We start from the raw sequence: 21,055 nt of genomic DNA on the forward strand, positions 1-21,055 counted from the left end.
TAACTAGATTAAAAGTTAAAATCACTGAATTAAAAACGAAAATAATTAATAATGAAAATGACTATATTTTAACTGGTATAAGAAACACACATTAACTAATTTGAGTTTAGTAATTAGGACTGTACTAGCTTACATTTGATTTACCCATTACAATAGCCTCTTTACAGTTACTGCTATCATAAAAAATACACTTATATGTAGGTTTAAAACTCTACAAAAGACACATTTAATGTCCAACAAGAAATATTTTAGCAAAATGTATATTTTACTCAGAATTACTGAGCTATTATTCAATCGCGCTCCGTCTGTTTAGCGCGCATGCGCGCAGTAGCGCCCATTCACTCGCGTAAGCCTCGCCCACTCCTGACAGCAAAATGGATATATTTGCGTGATTTTCTGACATTTACAGATGTAGAATATACCTGTGACGTGTCAGTTATGCACTGAGGAAAACACAACATCTCAAATGCATTAAACAGCACAAATATATTCGCTGTTAGCCATGGTGGATCGATTTGATCCATGATCGACAAAGAGTTGCTTAAAAATAAACGTGCACAAATTAGTGATATTGTGTGAACTTAATTTGTCGTTTATGAAACCGCCCCGATTTATTTGTTAGGTTATTTCAGGTCAGGTTTTGGACTTTAATCCCTGCTTTTCCTCCGGTCTCCGTGGTGTTGTGATGCGTCATATTTACGCAGCAGCGGTGATGCGAGAACGCGCTTGACAAACAAATACATAGATCACAGATTATTGGTCACTTTCTAAATAATAAAAGTATAGCGCATCCACTAGTAATTATATATAAATAAATCGGCTTTTACCAATGCAAATGCATCAGAAACGATGCATCGCGATACAAATGCCAACTTGTATCCGATGCGCACTTTTTAAAAAGACGCATCGCATCGTTAACTTTTTATGCCGATGCACCGAGCGAATCGGTGAATCTTCCCATCCCTAATATATATATGTATATATATATATATCAAAGGTTACATGGCCTCGTCCCTTGAGCGAGTTGTGATTGAGGACGCGGGCTCAGCCTCGGTTGTGGATTTTTTCCCCACTTAATTTAGGAAGTGAATAAAGTGGAGGTTGCAAATTAGGGACAGATAACTCAAGATTTGGACTCATTGTGGTTTATTTATTTTTAGATTGTTTTGTTTGTTTTTCGATATCTGGCAACGCCGGCATTTAAACTGACAGTAATAAAAAAAGACCAGGTTAAAACAGCGCGGGCAGGTTATTCCTGACAGGATGCAATTCGGTAACACAGCTGGATCGTCTCGGGATGGAGTCGCCATTCTCCAGGGAATGTGAGCTGTCGTGAGAGCGCGTCGGCTGCGCGATTGAGTTCCCCCGGGATGACAGTAATTAAAAGGTTAAAAACAGCGCGGGCAGGTTATTCCTGACAGGATGCAATTCAGTAACACAAACGTAGTGATCATCATGATATATTATCTGTAAGACAGATGCACTGAAGACGGACACAAAGAGGAGAGAATAGTCGCGCAAGCAGAGAAAATACTGTACCAGACAAAACAAATTCATTGTTGCTCGAAATACTGAAAGAAAACCATAATTATGGAATTAGGGTCTGGGTTAATATGAATGTATTTCTGAGGAGAACTGAATGTCTTCAGAAAAGTTTCGTTGGCATTTTCTTTTTCCTCTTACCTTTGTTAAATACATATTAAAGGAGTGTTAATATGCACAGCGCTGCATACAGCAATAACCCAGGAAACGCTTTATTGCTACTGTTCTATAAGCGCCACCTGGTGTCAGAGATTGAATTTGCATTTTCATCAGAATCAGAAAGAGCTTTATTGCCAAGTGTGTTTACACACACAAGGAATTAGTCTTCTTTCTGTCAAGAGCTTCCAGCGCTCGCCATGCTGATGTCTGCGGTGAGACTCTCTACCCTCCCCATGGTTCTCAGAGCCTAAAAGACTCCGACGAGACCCTGTGGAGTCCCCCCTTTCCAACGCTGCCCAGGGCTCAGACCCTCCACCTCCTCCTCCACTCTCCCCCTCATTGAAGTTGGGCTGTTTGTGCAGGAGCTGATGAGTGCGCTGGGGCTGGCCGTCACCCGGATGAGTTTTGTTGGTATTGTTATTGCGGTTCTCCTGAGGGTCCACGACCAGCGGCCGGTCCAGATGTGTCTTCATATCGGGACGAATGTGACGGGAGTATGAGACCTAGAGGCATGATAAAAACAAAACTAAGGCCACACATTTGTCAATCAAATAAGAACTTAATTCAAGACAAATATTAACCAAAATATTAAAGCTGTAGGACATTCTTTCTTGTGTGGAACATAAAAGAAACTATTTTGAAGAACGCTGGTAACCAAACAGTTGCTGGTCTCCACTGACTTCCATAGTATGAAAAAAATATATATTATGGAAGTCAATGGGGACCAGAAACTGTTTGGTTACCAACATTCTTCAATATATTCTCTTCTGTGTTCAGCATAATAAAGAAATTCATACACGCTTGGAACTTAAGAGTGAGAAAATGATAACTGCATTTTTATTTCTGGGAAAACTAACCCTTTAATATCTATTTATTTATATACATTCTATTTATATTAAAATAAATATTAATATCATGATACTTTTAGATTGTTTAAAGAATATATTCACTAGACTTATCTTGCTTTAAAGGATAATGGAAAACAAGACAGAAACACTGAATTAAAAATGAATATTTTTGTGTTGAACCTGTAAACTGGGGGTCACTGTATATACTATTATTAGGAAACACATTAAAAAACACCAATATCAGTATTCTTGTTAATGCGATAAGCTTCTAATTATTTTAATATTATGCCCAATTTATTCCCATGTATTGTTTATAAATGGTTGATATTTAAATTTGATACTATTTTGTCTAAATAAATGAAAATAACCAATCAATTTTAAATGAAACCAATCTTAAAGTAAATTAAGGAATCACAACACTATAAATATTCAAAATAATAATGGATATTCATTTTGAGATTTGAGATTACGTTTAACAGTGTTATTAAATGTAAAAAAGTTACAAATTGTGGAAAAGTACAATTAAATATGCAATAATTGACCGATGAAATGAAAACTTTTTTTATCAGCTGATAACTGATATTTAAATCCATCCTCTTTGACCAAGCATGTCTTTCTCCGACATTTCTTCTCACCTTCCAGCGATCTTCAGGGTCCAACTCATTGTAAAGAGCCTCTCTGCTGTTCATCAGGGTCTGTCGTCTCAACTCGCTAGTGCGCTGCTCCCATACTGACTTACAACCTTTGTGGTTCTTCTGTTGCTCTTTACTGCAGAAAAGAGAGAGAGACAGAGAGAGAGACATTTACAGTAGATCTGAGATTAGTAATCATCAAGAGGGAAAAGTGAGGTTGCTGCAGCTACCGCAGGCTGAAAATGCCCACCTACAAGCTACCAGCTACCAGCTACCATTTGTTAAAGAGCATGATTGCACCGCTTGGGTCAAACTCACTCACAGAACACACACACAGAAAGAAGATAACTATAATAATTCTGGGAGTGAACACATCACAGGCGCCCAACCCTTGGAGCAAAGCATGTGAAAGAGAGAAAGTATAGGAGATAAGAGGAGAACAGCAGGTGATGAGTAGCAGGATGAAGAGAGAAGACGATACGAGGAGTGACAAACCCGTCCCATCCCACCCAGCAGTCTGGAGAACAGAGCAGGGAGCAGCACAGAGAACCGAGGAGGAAATGCACATGTCGAAAAGGCGGATGGGAAAAGAGTGGGAGGTGTAGGGCGAACAGAGAGGCGTTTCGAAAGAACAGAAAGAGTATAAATGAATAAATACCAGTCCAGAAAGTGTTCTGTTGCATCAAGACGCTCAGAGTTTACTGTCACGCTGAGGAGGAAAACAGCATGTGAGAAACACAGAACATCTCTTTGCTCTTCTCCCTCATTCACAAGCTCGTCCTCAATAATACACACATATTCTCTCACGATTCTCTCTTCTTTTCCTGACAAATACTTGGATGCATTGGCACACTGACAAACCGGAATCATCCTCAATGCTGCAATTTTTGACTCTTGTTTGACGGAAACCAAAAAAGCCAGATTGAAAGTGTTGCTGTTTGGTTTTTTTTGTCTATTATTGACCCCTATGTTTATTTGGCTGATACAAGAGCAACACATAGTCTGAACACATAAAAACAAACATAAAAGGAAGACAAAGAAATTGTGGGAGAGAAAATGTGGCATCAGGACAAAGAGAGAGATATGAGAGAGAGATATACTCACGCAGCAATGGAGAGGTTGGCTGCAGACAGTGGGCTGACCTCTGCTACTTCCTTGGCCGCCTGAAGAGCCATTTTCTGATTGGCTGCTTGCTCTTCCTCCTGTTCGTCCTATACATGGAGAGAAACATGAAGCATATTGGTTCAAATGTGATGCACGCTGGTGCGTAGGAGTGTGAAGGATAAACAGCTTGACAGAGAGAAGGAGAAACATGGTCATTGAGAGTCCTCATACTAGTGCCTAGTGAGTTAATGCAACCACCATAAGAAAATAATAAAGAAAAGTATTTAATTGACATAACATTTTTTTTTACCATGTACATAACTATTTATTAGAGATGCAACACTGATTTGCCCTCAGCAATTTCTAAACAAGCCCAAGCACACCACATGCCGGACCGATCCCAGTCTGCGTTTCTTTTAATATTTACTTTTACTTGATCATGGCTGTGTGTAAATCAAGTTTTTCTTTTTTTACTGAATGTAACTTTATTTATTTGTTTGTTTGTTTGTTTTTAACCCCTGATTCATTACCCAAAAAATGTGTTTACCTTGGTCAGCTCTTGTGCATTGGCCAGATTGTCCACAGCGATAGCCAAGAACACATTGAGCAAAGTGTCTGTTCACAGAAGGGTTAAGGATCATCATATTAATGCTGCACTGGTGTATGTGGAAAATTAAGCGAAACAGCATGTCAGCATGCAATACTATGTGTTTGGATACAGTTGCCGAAGAGTGTAAGAACGATGAAGAAGACTGAGAAGACCATGCCCTTTTTTACTCCGCCCTGAGACTCGATCCCATCATACATGACCATGTTCCAGTCTTCACCCGTCAGGATCTAAGGTGCAGAGAGAAGGTCCATTATCACAAAGCCATGGAAAACACACAGAATGATTGCACACTGTTTGATGGGCACATTTGCTCACCTGAAATACTGTCATTATTGCTGCAGGAAAAGTATCAAAGTTTGTAGGTGGTGTGCCGGCTTCAAAATTAAACCTGAAGAGAAGAAATGGTGGTTATATTGTTGTTACACACAGTATTTCCATGCCATGCCTTATTTAGGGCCTGGACTGACTCTGGTGACCCATGGAAATACATTAAAAAAAAACATTTCTGTTATTATGTGTATTGTAGTGTTATACTGACTGTCCTCCAAAAAGCTGCATGCCCAGCAGCGCAAAGACCACGATGAAGAGGAAAAGGAGAAAGAGTAAACTGATAATGGATTTCATGGAGTTCAACAAAGACACCACTAGGTTCCTCAGAGACGCCCAATACCTGAAAATGGGAAAGAAGGACATTTCAAATGCTTAGTCCTTCTTAAAACAGTTCAAAGAGTGGGACAGAAAGACAGACATGGGACTCGAGACGTGAGAGACTCACTTGGTCACTTTGAAGATCCTCAGTAACCTGAGAGCTCGTAACACACTGATCCCAAACGAGGTTCCTGGCTGGATCATAGACCAGAGCACCTCGAAAATGCTGCCACAAATGACCTGTCCCACACACACACACAAAGACACACACATATATAAAACACACATTTAAAGCTCATTCAATAACAGCAAGCCACAAAACAAAAACCCCTTACCCAACGCCAAACACTAACCCATATCTGCTTCACACAGTTCTCACAAAATCATCATTTATTAAAACATCCAAAACACTGAAATACTGATTAAGAAACTGATTTAGTGCAGTGAATTACAAATTATACAAACAACTTCAGTAACTATATCAACATTAAGACCTGAAAGAGCAATGATTGGCTGGAATAATGGCATGGTTTCATTCAAATGTTTTTTGGATTTAGTAAAAGAAGAAGGAGGGATGGGAGAAACTCACAATGCAGTCAAAACAGTTGAAGGAGGAGTGAAAATAAGGTCTGGTCCCCAGCCCATACATCTTAATAAACATCTCTGACATAAAGATCCCCAGGAAGATGAACTCAGCAAAGTCTGGATTGAGGAGAGAGAGGGAAACAGACAGAGACAAAGAGCATTTGCAAAGGTCAAAGATACAAAGAAAAGAAAGAAAACTTTTATTTTAATATTTTATATTTTAAATAAATACTGCACAAACACTTTTTAAAAGCAAGAAAATTGTTGATTTCAAATGACAGAGATACTGTTCAAACAATAGATATGCTGTTTAATTTTACAATTAGGAAATTTAATGGTTGTCAAACTAACCGAACATCCACTGTTAATATGATGAAAATGCTATTCAGATATTTTTAAGTGTCCAAAATGTAATACTTTTGAGGGTATTACTCAAAGGGAATGTCTAATGCTATTTCAAGCATTCTGACTTATTTACGCTGCTACAGAGTTGGATTCTCATGCTAAACATGACCAAAGTCTCAAAAAAGGAGTCGGACATATGACAGAGAATTTCTGTGCCTAAGACACTCCTACAGGGTTTGTATCCACCTTTTTCTTCCCGTAAGAGCAGGCGCAGCCATTTGTAAATTCTATGGGTCTGCTTTCCGTTTTGCTGCATGATAAAGGAAGTTGGTGTGTTTTACCATATTATTTTAATGCACTTCTTAATTATGAACACACTGATTTGTAGTGCAAACAGTTTTACCGTTTACTGCACAATGCACATTGTTATTCTTCTTGTTATTTCCCTACAGCGGCTAATGAACCAGAAGTCTTGCCCATAGGCTTACTTCTGCGTTGAAGAAAAAGGTGGATAAGTTTGGGAAAGTTTTTTGGAGTATGATGTCATAAAGGGTGGAATTCATTGTATGGTCACTTCTCCTGGAAGAGTGCCTAACCCTACACGTCAACCAGAGCGAGAGCAAGGGCATACCCATCAATGTGCTTCATTCGTTAATTAGTTAGCCATATTTAATTGAAGTCAATAAAGTTGTTGTCCCTGTTTTATTTATCTTCATGTCAGCTTGCAGACGATTGCTACGCAAAAGCTTTGCATGCTCATGACCCTTTAGCTCCGCCCACACCAGGCCTCCAGGAGCTCGATTGTTTCCAGACTGTTTTTTATAAATCTGACAAAACTAAAGACTCCTCGGAGATATGAAGGATGCAATACTAGGTACTCAAGATTCACATGAGATTGGCAGAAACTGTGTGTTATGTCTGCTTTAATGAATAAAAATTAATGAATAAACAAAGATACAAGAAATGAAACAGAGTAACATCTTCAGAAAGTAAAATAGGAAACCATAAACAGGAAAATAAGTAAAAAAAGTAAATTAAAACATCATTATCTCTCCACTCATCTACATGCAATGAAAGAAACCTCACAGGTTCGAGCACGTCCGCACTGAAAATACATTCTCAAATTTTTGCTGATTTTCCCCACAAAATACGCACAAAAAATATAGAAAAGTCTGCACGTTCTGTGTGGGTTTACTATAATAATGAGAGAACAGACAGATGGATAGACTTACAGAGGAAGTCTGAGAGCTTTTCGGGCTGGTCGTAGTGCACAGCAGCCACACACAGTGTGTTGAGTCCGACCAGACACAGCACAGTCCAGTAGAACGTTTGCGTCTTCACTATGTGCCTGATGAAGAATCGCAGCCGACGCTCCTTTTTATGGAAGGAAGAGCCCTCCAGTTTCGAGCTCTTCAGACTGCCCCGTGCAAACGGAGAACCTGACGGTCGGAAAAGAAGCAGTTAAGCAGAGTGGCAAGGAAGCAAAATACAATAAAATTAAATGAAAACTGAAATGTCCTATCTGATATGACATTTGAAAATTAGGGAGATAATTTTGTAATTCAGGTAAATTTATCAAAATACTTTTTACTCCAAATGTTCTGCTATAAATATATTTTGTAAATCAAAATATATATTAAATTTACAAAAAAATGCAAATCAATCTTTTGGAGCCCACTGCAGATAAGTATGTACTTATTGAAGTTCACTAATAACAGGAGCAATCTCTCTGGAGCAATTAAAAGATGTTAACAGGGGAACAATGGTCCCTTACAAAAAGAAAGAAAAAAAAACAGAAAAAAAGATGGTATGAGATGGTAGTACCAGAGTTATTTAACTAATATATATATATATATATATATACAAATTAGAATATTACATAAGATCAATAAAAAAAGGACATTTTAAACAGAAATGTCAGGCTTCTAAAAAGTATGTTCATTTCTATGCACTCAATACTTGGTTGGGCCTCCTTTTGCATGAATTATTAGAGCAGTTCATGCTTCCTTCTGCTGACAAGCTTTATGGAGATACTCTATGTGTAATGAATCTATATAATATATGGGTTTCACTTTCTGAAATGAATGACAAAAAATATTGACCTTTTTCATGATATTCTAATTTTTTGAGATGTACCTGTACATATACGAAAATGGAAAAAAAAGAAAAGAAAACCGATTCAAAATATTAATAATAGCTCAGTGCTATGATATACACCATGTTACTTTTTATCAATATTATCCTAAGGTTTTTAAATTGTCTTTTAAAGAATACCAAAAACTAACATGTTTTTTATGGCAATTTTTATGCCAAAACCCCATTGATCAACCCTGAGCCAAAAAAACCTACAAGTGTACAAGTGTATTTGTGTGCTTTTTATATAACTCAAATGCACCTATATCTCCATCTCCATCCTCTGCATCGAGCAGGTCTGCTTTACTCTTCTTGATGGTAGGTCTCCTTCGCGAGCCTGTGTGTAACAGACCACAGTCACATACAGATCAGATATACATACAGATTCTGACAACCTAAAATATTAATACATAACAGATAGATGAACAGAAAGAACTAAACGAGACAACTAGGAAGTGTAGTGTGTCTATCACATGTCTGCTGTAAGCTACAGACTGACGGCCCATGTAAATGTACCCATGAACACTACATTAACTGTGCATATGGACAAGAAGTATACAGTATCACCCCCTCAGCAAAGCCAACACGCTATTGATCTCTCTCTTCTTTTACAATGGGAAATCAACACCTAGTCCCAGTGAGGGAGCAAAGAAAGGAGCAGAGGGGATGAAAAGGAAGGAAGGATGGAGGAGTTCACGTAAATACCGTCAAAGGGCATCCGGTCATCTGGGTCATTGTCCTCGTCAGCCAAAATCACTTCTTCTGTACAGAATCAAAACAGATTCAAATCAATCCACTGCAAAAGTCATGAAAATGGGGACAATTTCTAGTGCTTAAAAGAAGCCTAATGAAACATTTTGTACGTTATCAGCACGTTCCAATACTGAGACGCACAAGTGTAAAGACATCCGTATCAAAAGAGACAAGCTACTATCTGAATTCTTGGCTTTAGCTTCTCTCTGGAGTATCTAATGGCTCTTTCTATGGCATTTACCTGCTTTGCAGATCCACTCCAGATATCCGTTCAGCTCTCTCTCTATCTGCTGCTGACGCTTCAGCTTAAGAAACTCTCTCCTGTTCTCCACGCGCTCCCTTTCTTTGGCAAACTCTCTGTATCACATACACATGCATGTCAATGGAAGAACACAAAATGCACATACATACTAATTATTTTGGAGATTTTTGGAGAGGGAGAAAAACCAAGCCATCTTGGCCACAAATTAACATTCCATTCCCACTACTTAGTTAATTTCCCCGCTTTAGTTAAATTGTGGCCACGTTGTACTAAATTTAAATGAGGGAACTAATTCTATTATCGGATGTCTTTATCGATGGATAATGAAAATGTGGTGTTTTTAAATATTTTTGAGGGACTTTTTAATAAAGAGTGTGCAAAAGAAATAATGAAATTCAGGAATTTTATGTACATTTCATTAATTAACGTGTATTAATGTCTGAAAAAACGCAAAAATAATCTGGGATTCAAAATGTAATTTAAATCTAAAAATAAGTTACATAAAAAAAGATAATGATGACAAAATGATTAAGAAATATCTCAGATTCTGCACTAGCTCACTAATAAAAAAAATAAATAAAAAAAAGTGACACTGACATGTGAACTTATTTGTACAAGAGATCAGATTTCTTTCCACTGAAGCACAAGATGCTATTTTTCACTCAGTTTTTATTAAAATTGCTCTGCTGATAATATCATTAAAAAATATAATGAAAAGTTATATAATTGTACCTGTAAATTTTTTTATCTAAAGTCATTTTCATTTGTGGTGGTATACCCAAGATATCTACCTCTGCATGGGCTAATAAAATAAAAAAAATCACATAAAATCCACAAAACTATCATGAACACTGTAATTCATAAGCAAATCAAACAATGCACAATGTTTCAGCGCAGAATTTGAGAAGAGCTCACACTGTCTGAGAGAGGTTTCTTACCCTGACAGCACACCCAGCACAAGATTGAGCATGAAGAAGGAGCCGATGATGATGAGGGGGATGAAGTACATCCAGTTCCATGCACTCCCTGAAGCATCATTGCTCTGTAACGGCATAAAACAGCCCAGTCAGTACCATGAGGCACACATCCAAACATTTTTTCTCTCTCCAGCTGAGAGAACGGCTTGTTCATCTGGTTTTCTTTGTGTTTGTCTTCCCAAGACTCTCCACAGTAGAAAGACATCAGAATGTTTGGCATTTTTATTTGGTAATTTTTATAAGGTGACGGGAAATTTGACCCCACTAACAGAGGATGAGAACATCTATGACAGAACCGTGCCAGATCCTAGGACACCACGTACCATGCGACGTGCAACCTGAGAATGGCAACCATCTGGCTGGGACTGCTTCATCTGTGGTACACACAGCTGGGTGCTCAGCACCGCTGCACCCTGTCACTGCAGAGAGGAACAAATGGGCAGCCATCTTGTGTGGCATTGCTCCACTGGCTGCCTCTAGGGAAGAAGCCCAGGCTACAAAAGCCCAGATCGAAACAGTCCACAAGTGCTGCTTTAGGAAAACTGGAGATGATGTTACAATCTCTGCACATTTTTGGTATTTTCAAGGAGACACATTTTGTTTTAAAGGAAGTGTTTAACCAAAAAATGAAAACTGTGTCATCATTTACTTACGTTATGTCGTTCAAAACCTGTATGACTTCCTTTCTTACAAGGAACACAAAAGATGTTTAGCAGAATATCTAAGCTACTCTCTTCCATAGTGAAAGTGGATGGGGATCAAGGATTGTCAAGCTCAAAAGGACACAAAAAGCACCATTAAAGAATAATAAAAAAATAGGCCATATGGCTTGTGCATTATATTCAATTATAATTCAAGTGTTCTGGAGCTTGCAATAGCTGCGTATGAGGCACAAACTGAAATTTAAGTTTTTATTCACTCAAAATCTTAGACTTTCATTGAATGTAAAAAGCAGCTTGGACAATGTGATAAATATTTCCTTTTAAAGATTTATTTTTTTTGGCATTTTGCCTTTATTAAAATAGGATAATGTAGAGTAGACATGAATCGAAGTGGGTTGGGGGTTGGGGGTTGGGGGGGGGTATCAGGAAATGTCCTCGAGCCAGGATTCAAACTCGGGACAACTGCAACACAACAACATTATATTTTGGCGCACTGCCCACTTAGCTATCGGCATCAATGCTAAATATCCTTTTGCGTTCCAAAAAAAACAACAACAACTAAAAGTTCATAAGGGTTTGGAACTAGGGCTGGGAAAATAAATAGATGCATCGTGAATCGACAAATGATTCTGCATCGAATCTGAGATTTTCCGAATACATTGCAATTCTTTCTCGAATCGATTCTGAGCTTAGTTTTGAACAGCAGATGGCACTACATGCTTTAGAAACAGCCGTACTCTGCTTGCTTCCAAATCCTTACACACACTTGAACGGTTGAACCTAAAATAATCATTCATAAACTTCGAAAAGGTTGAAGCGAATTACAAGGGTGTTCACAGTGGGCTGTGTTTACATTAATCACGCTTCATAAAAGCATTCTGAGCTGAGGTGAAATTGCATGACTCAGTCAAACGCACAAGCGCTCTTCATCGTGAGCATTGAGTGTGCAGATAAAAACTAGATTAGAGCGCCATCTGCTGTTAAAAACTAAGCTCAGAATCAATTACAGAGAGAATCGCCATGCATTCTTAAAATCTCAGAATCGATCCACGAATCTCAATGCATCGATTTATCGTCGCAGCCCTGTCCGGAACTCATATCTGAAGTAAACTAGCTAATCCTTTAAAGATATTTTAAAATAACCCAGCTGAATCTGCTGAGATCTTTAGATTTTATTTTCCATTTACAGTAATTTGTCAATATTTGTAATATACAATGGCATTTGTTGTAGCTATGTCCCATAGTCTCCCTTGATCTGCCCCACTTCTTTTTCGTCCGCTCCTTCACTCTCTCTGCATGTCTGAGAGCTCTGAAAGCCCCAGTATGTACTGCAGCTTTTTTGCAATTAAATTTTCATAGGTTTCTTTCTCAGCAGCTGTAAGAATAACTTCAGTTGAGCAGGGTCTGTTATATATAGAGCCCCGTTCACTGGAGAGAAACAGGAGGAAGAAAAAAGCTGGGGCAAGTAAAAATCGGGGGTACAGCGAGCCAAGCAGCAAGAGTTATAAAAAGAAAACAGGGATAAAACTACAGTAAGACCAAATAAGAGATGATGACATCTGACTGGGCTGTACAGAACTGCAAGCCTTAGTCATATGGAATAACCATCCTCAGACTAATTCTCATTGGCAAGCAAGATGATTTCTAAAATAAACCTTTAATCCTTAAACATGCTGTTGATTTGTGAGATGGATTGACGTGGCATTGGAATTAAACTGGCCCTTGAGGTAACATCATTAGTTTGTGAAAATCTTGAACATAGCATTGACTTCACTGCCCTATTTTCTGGCGCAGAGGGCAGGTGAACTCACCGGAAACAGCGGTGTCTGTTCAGAGTGGACAGGCTGGCCACGAGCGATAAGACTATAAATGCACTGCACCATCTCTGACTCTATAGGCGAGATTTTGCTTACTGTATGTCTGCGACTGAAAGGTACAGTGGATGTGGATTAGGTGGGGCTGTTCAGTCCCTTAGATTGGATACTTTCTGATAATCTTTAAGTAAAAGAAATCAGTAATCCTCTACTCTGAGGATTAATCAAAACCATAATAATACAGGATGTCCATGTTAAAGGGGTCATATGATGCGATTTCATTTTTTCCTTTCTCTTTAGAGTGTTACAAGCTCTTGGTGCATAAAGAAGATCTGTAAAGTTGCAAAGACTAAAGTCTCAAAAGGCCCACCAATTCCAAGCCCATCTGAGACAAAAGTGTTTCCCTTTCGTGGAACTTCGAACTGTGTCCTCTAGGGGTCGCTATGGGGAACGCCTCGTCGTGAACCGTGTCTGAAGCCTACATTGAAAAAACACCAACTTGTTTGGCCGGCGACAGCCATGACGTCACTACCGTCGCAACTAGTACAAAATAGGCGCCGGTAGCGCACATCATTCTCTAAAAGTAACCACCTTCATGTACTGGCCTTGTTTTAACGAGGAAGAACAAAAACATTTTTAAATCTTGTTGTGGTGAATAATTAATTCATCTGAATCAAAAATCACTTTATTAAACTTATGTCTCACCTGTGTTTGAGTGTATAAATGTGTCCACTTTAAGTCATGTGTTTATAGAATTGCAATTGTTGAAGAGAGAATAACGTCTCAGGTTACTTGTGTAACCATGGTTCCCTGAGGGGAACGAGACACTGCGTCCTCTAGTTTTTGTGCCATGCTGCGGACACAAGCTTCAGACGAAGAAGTGAATGATGTGCGCTACCGGCGCCTATTTTGTACTAGTCGCGACGGTAGTGACGTCATGGCTGTCGCCGGCCAAACAAGTTGGTGTTTTTTCAATGTAGGCTTCAGACACGGGTCACGACGAGGCGTTCCCCATAGCGACCCCTAGAGGACGCAGTGTCTCGTTCCCCTCAGGGAACCATGGTTACATAAGTAACCCGAGACGTTTTTGCGCTTCTTGCACAAGGACTGCTGTGCTGCTATAAAATATATATTAAATAGAAATACTGTAACACTTTTATTCAGCAAGAATGCATTTTATTGACTCCATTAAATGCGGTTTTGTTTGAACTTTCTATTTTTAAAAGAATCCTGAAAGCATCACAGTTTCCACAGTATTAAGCAGCACAAGTGTTTTCAACATTGATTGTAATGAGAAATGTTTCTTGAGCAACAAATCAACATATTAGAATGATTTCTGAAAGATCATGTGATGTGACTGAAGACTGAAGTAATAATGCAGAAAATTCAGCTTTGCCATCACTGTAATACATTTTAAAATACATTAAAACAGAAAACATTAATATTTAAAATTGCTCACAATTTCATAGATTACCATTTTTATTGTATTTTTGATCAAGTAAATGAACAGTAGCGTGTAGGGTGTGTATGTAGTGTGTATGTATGCATGTATGTATTTATGGTTTCACACAAGCACTTTAGAACAATCAGAATTGAACATTTCTCTTGAAACATTGTTTGTGGTCTATTTAAGCTTAGGTCAAAAAATCCAAAAATTGAATTAGGAATAGGCCTGTCGCAATAATCAATATATCGACTTATCGCGCAATATATGTACATGACCTCAATAATTTTTGGTGATGCAATATATCGCCCAATATATTTACTTAAAAATTATTGTCACCGTGTTTTTTGCATTCAACTTGCACCTGTGTCTTTTGCAGCTTCCCGTACATAACGTGGTGTAGTCATGAGGTGCTCGTTCAAATTTAAAAATGCTTCTACAAACAAAGTTTCATCTGCAGATATGGCCTTGTTTAGGGATCTGTGCCTTTGTGCATACGGACATCTGACTGCTAGGTAGTGATTGTGTTTTTCAGCAATAGTGTGCACCCTTCATTTACAGAGAAAAGAAGGTCAGGGAAAAATCTGTAGATGGAAAAATCTCCATACAAGTTCTTTGTGCATTTTTCTTTTTTTGTACTTGTTACTTTGCACTTTTTGTTAGAAAATGTTTATTTACTATTTATTCAAGTTTTTTAAGGTATCTAATATTTTGATACTTAATTTCCATGATCTAAATATTCTTAAGAATTAAAAGTTTGTTGTCATTTGAAAATGTGAAGGCCTTCTTGCATTATTATGCTGTTACATTATATATTCAGTGGCATAAAATAGTCTTTAAAATGACAATAATATCGCTTATCGCAATTACTTCTGGGGCAATATATCGCACAACAAAAAGTTGTGACAGGCCTAATTAGGAAGCTCTATGGCTTTAGTGAAATTTTTGCAATGTGACTTACATAGTATAACAGGTCAGTCCAGCCCTCCATGGTGATGCACTGGAAGACTGTGAGCACGGCAAACAGGATGTTGTCAAACTGGGTAATACCATAGTTGGGTCCAATCCAGTACTTTTTACATACTGTTCCATTAGGACAGGTCCGAGCGTTAGTGTCATTTCCGCATGGAAACTCCTCTCGTATCTCATCTATCAGAAAGAAAAGGGTGTTTTTTTCATACACAATCAAATTGGTCCACTTGCGAAGGTGACCGTTTAGGAGATCATGAATGAAAAAATCTGCGAGTGAGAACAAGCACATAAAGGCCTACCAGTGATGTTGTCAAAGCAAGTGGTGTGAAATTTGCCCATGTAGAACTCAAGACCAATGATGGCGAACATGAGGATGGCAAAGAAGAGCAGCAGACCGATCTGCAGCAGAGGGATCATAGCCTTCATGATGGATTTAAGCACAACCTGCAAGCCTGGAAGAAAGAGAACAAGCATTTTTACATTGTCGAAGGTTTTAGTTTTGTTTTTGTTTTGTTTTTTCTTTGCAGCATAAAATTGGATTTCAAAGCTTGGCAGAGGGTATAATGGGCACAAAGGGTATAACGTAAACTAAGAATTATCATACTTCTAATATACTGCATCAGCATCATAAACGCAATCCTTACTCTGCACTGTATTCAAGTCTACTCAGGTCATGTGATAGTTTCATTTGAGGAACCTAACGCAATTTAAATGGATAGTTCACCCAAAATGTAGTTATATTAAAGAGTTATATAAAAAAATGTCCTGGCTCTTCCAAGCTTTATAATGGCAGTTTGTCATAATTTGTATTCATCTGAAAGAAGAAAGTCATATATACCTAGGATGGCTTGAGGGTGAGTAAATCATGGGGTAATTGTCATTTTTGGGTGAACTATCCCTTTAACCCTTCTCTTTAACCAAGCTCTTATATGACATTCACAGGTGCATTTTTAAACACATCAAATTGGTCATGTGACATGCCATGTGTCTTCAATAGGCACTTTCGCACCGCGTAGTTCTAGGAACTTAGTTCTGGGAACTAGCCAGCAGGGTGGTTCCTAGAGAACCAATTTCTCCCTCAGGCCGTTTTCCTGGTTGCATTTGCACCAGCAGCGGGAATTCTGAAGCGGCGATAGTGGCGTCTTTATTGGCGGCATTTACAAACGTCAACAACCGGTGAATGGAGGACGTCGTGATCGGAGCTGTTTTTGTTGTGTGTCGTGGGTTTCGCGATAATGGAGATGGAATGTAAACACACACAACGCGAGTGAAAGAGCATGAAAATCGGACTAAATCTCCTGTGACAACTTGCAGTGTTACATATAGGGTGACCATACGTGCCATTTTCCCAGGACGCGTCCTGGCCAGGATTTCTATATTGCCTAAAATATCTAGGTTTTGGCTTTGTTTGCGTGTGCAGACCGATCGGTGTATGACATCAAAGTACCATACAGACGGTTATGCTTTCGAAACGCTCTCGAGGTACTTTGATGTCAAACACTAATCGGTCTGAGCCGCACTGCTTTTAAGTCGAACACACATCCTATGTACGCGTAATTGCATCGCTTTGACCGTAGATCCCACCTTCTCACACACCATGATTGGTCCATTATGTACAATGCTTGCATGTTATTGGTCAAACTACTTTTTCGATCATTACCTTCAGCAAGCATGAAAACAGGAAAACAAAGCCAAAACCTAGATATTTTAGGCAATATAGAAATCCTGGCCAGGACGCGTCCTGGGAAAATGGCACGTATGGTCACCCTAGTTACATATCATCGAGGCTGAGAAAAGAACATAACGCTGCAGACAACAGGTAAATACCGTTAGCACCGTTTTCCAAGTTCGTAGAGTAAATATTTTTACACAGCTTTTTAAAAATGCCGGGTAGACGGGGTTTCGCATGTGTTTGTCCACTCAGCATACACTTACGTCACTGGTAGTTCCTATAGAAGTGTTTTAGTTCCTACTCTGAAGGAGCTAAATTAGTTCCCCCAAAAGGAGTTCCTAGACCTAAATACATTCCTAGTTCTTGCGGTGCGAACATGCCAAAAAGTGGGAAATTCTGCCAATAGTTCTAGGAACTATGTAAAGATTCCTCCGGTGCGAAAGCACCTAATGAGTTCAAACCTAGTGTGATGCATTGTTTTTGCAGATACAGGGTCAATCATTCTTAGTGTTCAACAGTCCCTTTCATTCACCTTCAATTCTCACCCACTATTCTTCTTTGCTGATAAAGTCTTGCCATGCTTTGTTTATGCAGCCATGATCATTAATTAAGATTTTTGTTCTTTGGCTGTCAGGGTTACAGAGGCTCCTGCTAAATGGGCTCCCAAGATTTGTCCTTTTTGGAAGTCTGACAAATCACCCATTTCACAGATGGCTTGTCCTAAACAATGATGAACAAAACGTATACTACACTAATTTACAAACTAAAGAATATAGACAATAAAAAGATCAATATAAGCAAATCATTTATTTTGTTGTTGTTGTTTTTTGCTGTAGCCTACACAAATTATATGAACTTTTAATAATGAGTATTCACGTTAGTTTGTCCAACACCTGTACATATACTGTACATGAGTAAACAATGACAATATGTTACTCACTGGGAATCCCAGACACCAGTTTGAGGGGTCTCAACACTCGAACAGCACGCAGCGTCCTCAGATCAAGGTCTGTGCCCACTGTGGACAGGATTCTGGAGAGACAAGAAAATACTTTAGTTTAACCTGGGATATTGTGGTAAACAGCAGCCCTTCTACTCATACAGGATTTGCTTTTAGTGACAGCTTTTTGAAATGGGAAAAGCATGTGTAAAAGCAGACAAAGGCACTTAACCCGAGCTCATGTAAACCTATTTGCATCCAGACTAAACTAATGCCCATTCTGAACACTGATAAAGTGAAAATCCTAAATGACCATACAGTATTAACACTTCCCCTAGTCAGGCATCTACTCGACAATGTGTGAATCCAAGACTATGGACTCCAAGAAAATAAGCAGTGGGCACTAATGGTTTCAGAGAGGATGGCACACACTGCCCGTCCCCCCGCAGAGTGAATGTCAGAGGTCCATGCGCAGAGAATAGAGATAAATGTGGATACCGCTGCTTTGTATTCATATGACCTTTATTTGTGCAGGAAAGTCACTGGAAACTGATTCTCTTCAGTGATAACATGCAGAGAAGAACAAAGACGTGAATCCAACTGAATCGATACAGCACCGCTGCTAGTGAAACATGTGACACAGGAATTTTAATAAACATTCAGACCCACGGTTGCAGCAGTAAAATATCAGTTTAAACACCACGTGTTTCTGGACACAGCTGACAACCTAAACCAGCTTCATTGGGCAGGACATATAGGAAAATGACCATTGACACATTACAACCTGTCTAAAACTGCTTTGATATGAGTGTCAACTAAACAAATCTGCTGCCTTCATCTTTGTGTTCAATAGAACAAACTAAACGCAAAAAAGCACAGAAAAAAGCAAAGGAAATAGGAGAGGCTGAAGGAAGACTAGTTATGCAGTTAATATTAATGTAAATTACTGGGGATGGACAGAAATGAGAAAGAAAGGAGGAGAGAGAGAGAGAGAATGAACAGAGCAAAAGGGGAGGAGGTGAAGAAAGAGAGCCAAAGGGGTTTGGAGGAGGAAGAGGGAACAGAGAAAGGGGAGGAGCTGGATGAGAGTGAGAGGAAGATGCTGACTGGCTGATTTATTCCCATCTCTCCTCGTCTATTTATAGAGCTGCAGCCTGAGAGCCACCACTGTCAACTGTACCTGACTTATTATACAACACTTTCTCCCCCGTTCTCTAACACACTCACACATTTGTGTTTCTATGAGGGTGGGGACATTTCATTGACTTCCACTGTTTTATAATGAGTTAATGATGCTTTTGGTTCGCAACCCTGTTCCTAACCTTCACGCAAACCCTTATATTTTCATTAAGATTTTTTTAATATGTTTATTAAGCCATGTTCCTTATATAGACTGTTGGTAAAACCTGTAATTTTAGGTTTTACTATTGGGGGACATTTGGTCCACACAACGGGCAAATTCTGACTCAGGATTTCACATTAACATTATGTATACAATATATCAAACATACATGCACAAATAAAATGACCGAATGGCTTGAGTTTTAATGACCGTAAAAAAAACAACAAAAAAAAACGAAGAAGAGGCAGACACAGAGCCAAACCACACGTCAAATAAAGAAAAATGAACTTTGTAATCCAATTTAATGTCAAATATTTCAACTGAAGGCCTATTCATAAAAACAAAACAAAACAAAAAACAGCCCTAGCAGTTAGTGTACATGTTCTAAAACAATAAAATAAAATACAATACCTAGAGGCCCCCAGGTAATCTAAATTTAAGACCCCCACTGTAAAGGTACATAAAGTGTCAAAACAAAACAAAACAGAACAGGCCTAGCAGTTAGTGTACATGTTCTAAAACAAAACAAAACAAAAGAAAATCTTGACTCAGAATTAATAGGATTATACATTAACATTATGTATACAAATTAACAAACATACTTGCAGTTAAAGGGTTAGTTCACCCAAAAATGAAAATTAGCCCATGTTTTACTTACCCTTAAAGCATAGGTGTATATGTCTTTCTTCTTTCAGACGAATCCAGTCGAGTTATATTAACATTTTTCCTTGCTCTTCCAAGCGTTTGAATGGGAGTAAGCAGATGTTTTTTTTTTTTTCAACAGTCCAAAAGTAATCAAATAAAACGCGCGCATCCATATTAAAACGTGCCTCACACTGCTTCGGGGCGTGAATAAAGGTCTCCTGTAGCGAATCGATGCGTTTTTGTAAGAAAAATATCCATATTTAAAATGTTATAAATAGTTTTCTCTCACTTCCGCTGACTGTCATACGTGCAAGCCGTTCCGGCGGATGACGGAGGACATATGCGTCGCGCACACGCCAGTGAGATATGCTAGTCTCACGAGTTTGTTTACAGGAGCAAAGGAAGCAACGTTTTCTTACTTTTCCAAAGGAAAACTAGACTCCTCTTGGCTTATATCGAAATCCTCCGACATTCTTCTTTACAAATCCTCGTTTTGTACTTCTAATTAGTGACCGTTGTTTTGTTTTGATCTCTCCTGTGTGCTTCCGTGCACGTTTTATTACGCATGCGCGCACTTTATTTGATTACTTTTGGACTGTTGAAAAAAACACCCGCTTACTCCCATTCAAACTCTTGGAAGAGCGAGGAAAATTTTTTAAAGGGGTCCTATTATGCTCTTTTACAAAGTCTTGATTTTGTTTTGGGGGTGTACTAGAACATGCTCTCATGCTTGGTGGTTCGAAAAACACATTATTTTTCACATAATTTACATTATTAAAATACCTTTCTCCCCATCCTGGCACAAACGGCTCGATTAGTTCTGGGTTTTAATGAAGGCCCGCCTTTCGAAAAAAACGAAATGTGTTGTGATTGGTTAGCTGTCCCAGTGCGTTGTGATTGGCGAACAGCTTAGACGGTGTTTCAGTACTGCCACGCCCCTTGCTCCGTCTTTCAACAAAAGCTTTT

General features: G+C 38.7%; 1 protein-coding gene across 1 annotated transcript in view; it reads right to left on the reverse strand.

The window, feature by feature from the left end:
- The window catches only part of LOC107723201 (voltage-dependent P/Q-type calcium channel subunit alpha-1A-like), a 119,243-nt gene that overhangs the window by 56,095 nt on the left and 42,093 nt on the right, over positions 1-21,055 (reverse strand). Inside the window, 18 exon segments of the mRNA XM_016531755.1 lie at positions 1,854-2,204; positions 3,185-3,317; positions 3,840-3,890; positions 4,286-4,392; positions 4,833-4,900; positions 5,005-5,122; positions 5,211-5,283; positions 5,434-5,565; positions 5,671-5,783; positions 6,133-6,245; positions 7,706-7,912; positions 8,869-8,943; positions 9,312-9,368; positions 9,601-9,716; positions 10,560-10,663; positions 15,480-15,667; positions 15,790-15,942; positions 18,103-18,194. Of these exon segments, the coding sequence (XP_016387241.1) occupies positions 1,854-2,204; positions 3,185-3,317; positions 3,840-3,890; positions 4,286-4,392; positions 4,833-4,900; positions 5,005-5,122; positions 5,211-5,283; positions 5,434-5,565; positions 5,671-5,783; positions 6,133-6,245; positions 7,706-7,912; positions 8,869-8,943; positions 9,312-9,368; positions 9,601-9,716; positions 10,560-10,663; positions 15,480-15,667; positions 15,790-15,942; positions 18,103-18,194 (2,251 nt within the window).

Source organism: Sinocyclocheilus rhinocerous, unplaced genomic scaffold, assembly GCF_001515625.1.
Source record: "Sinocyclocheilus rhinocerous isolate Xijiao unplaced genomic scaffold, SAMN03320098_v1.1 scaffold2560, whole genome shotgun sequence".
NCBI lineage: Eukaryota > Metazoa > Chordata > Actinopteri > Cypriniformes > Cyprinidae > Sinocyclocheilus > Sinocyclocheilus rhinocerous.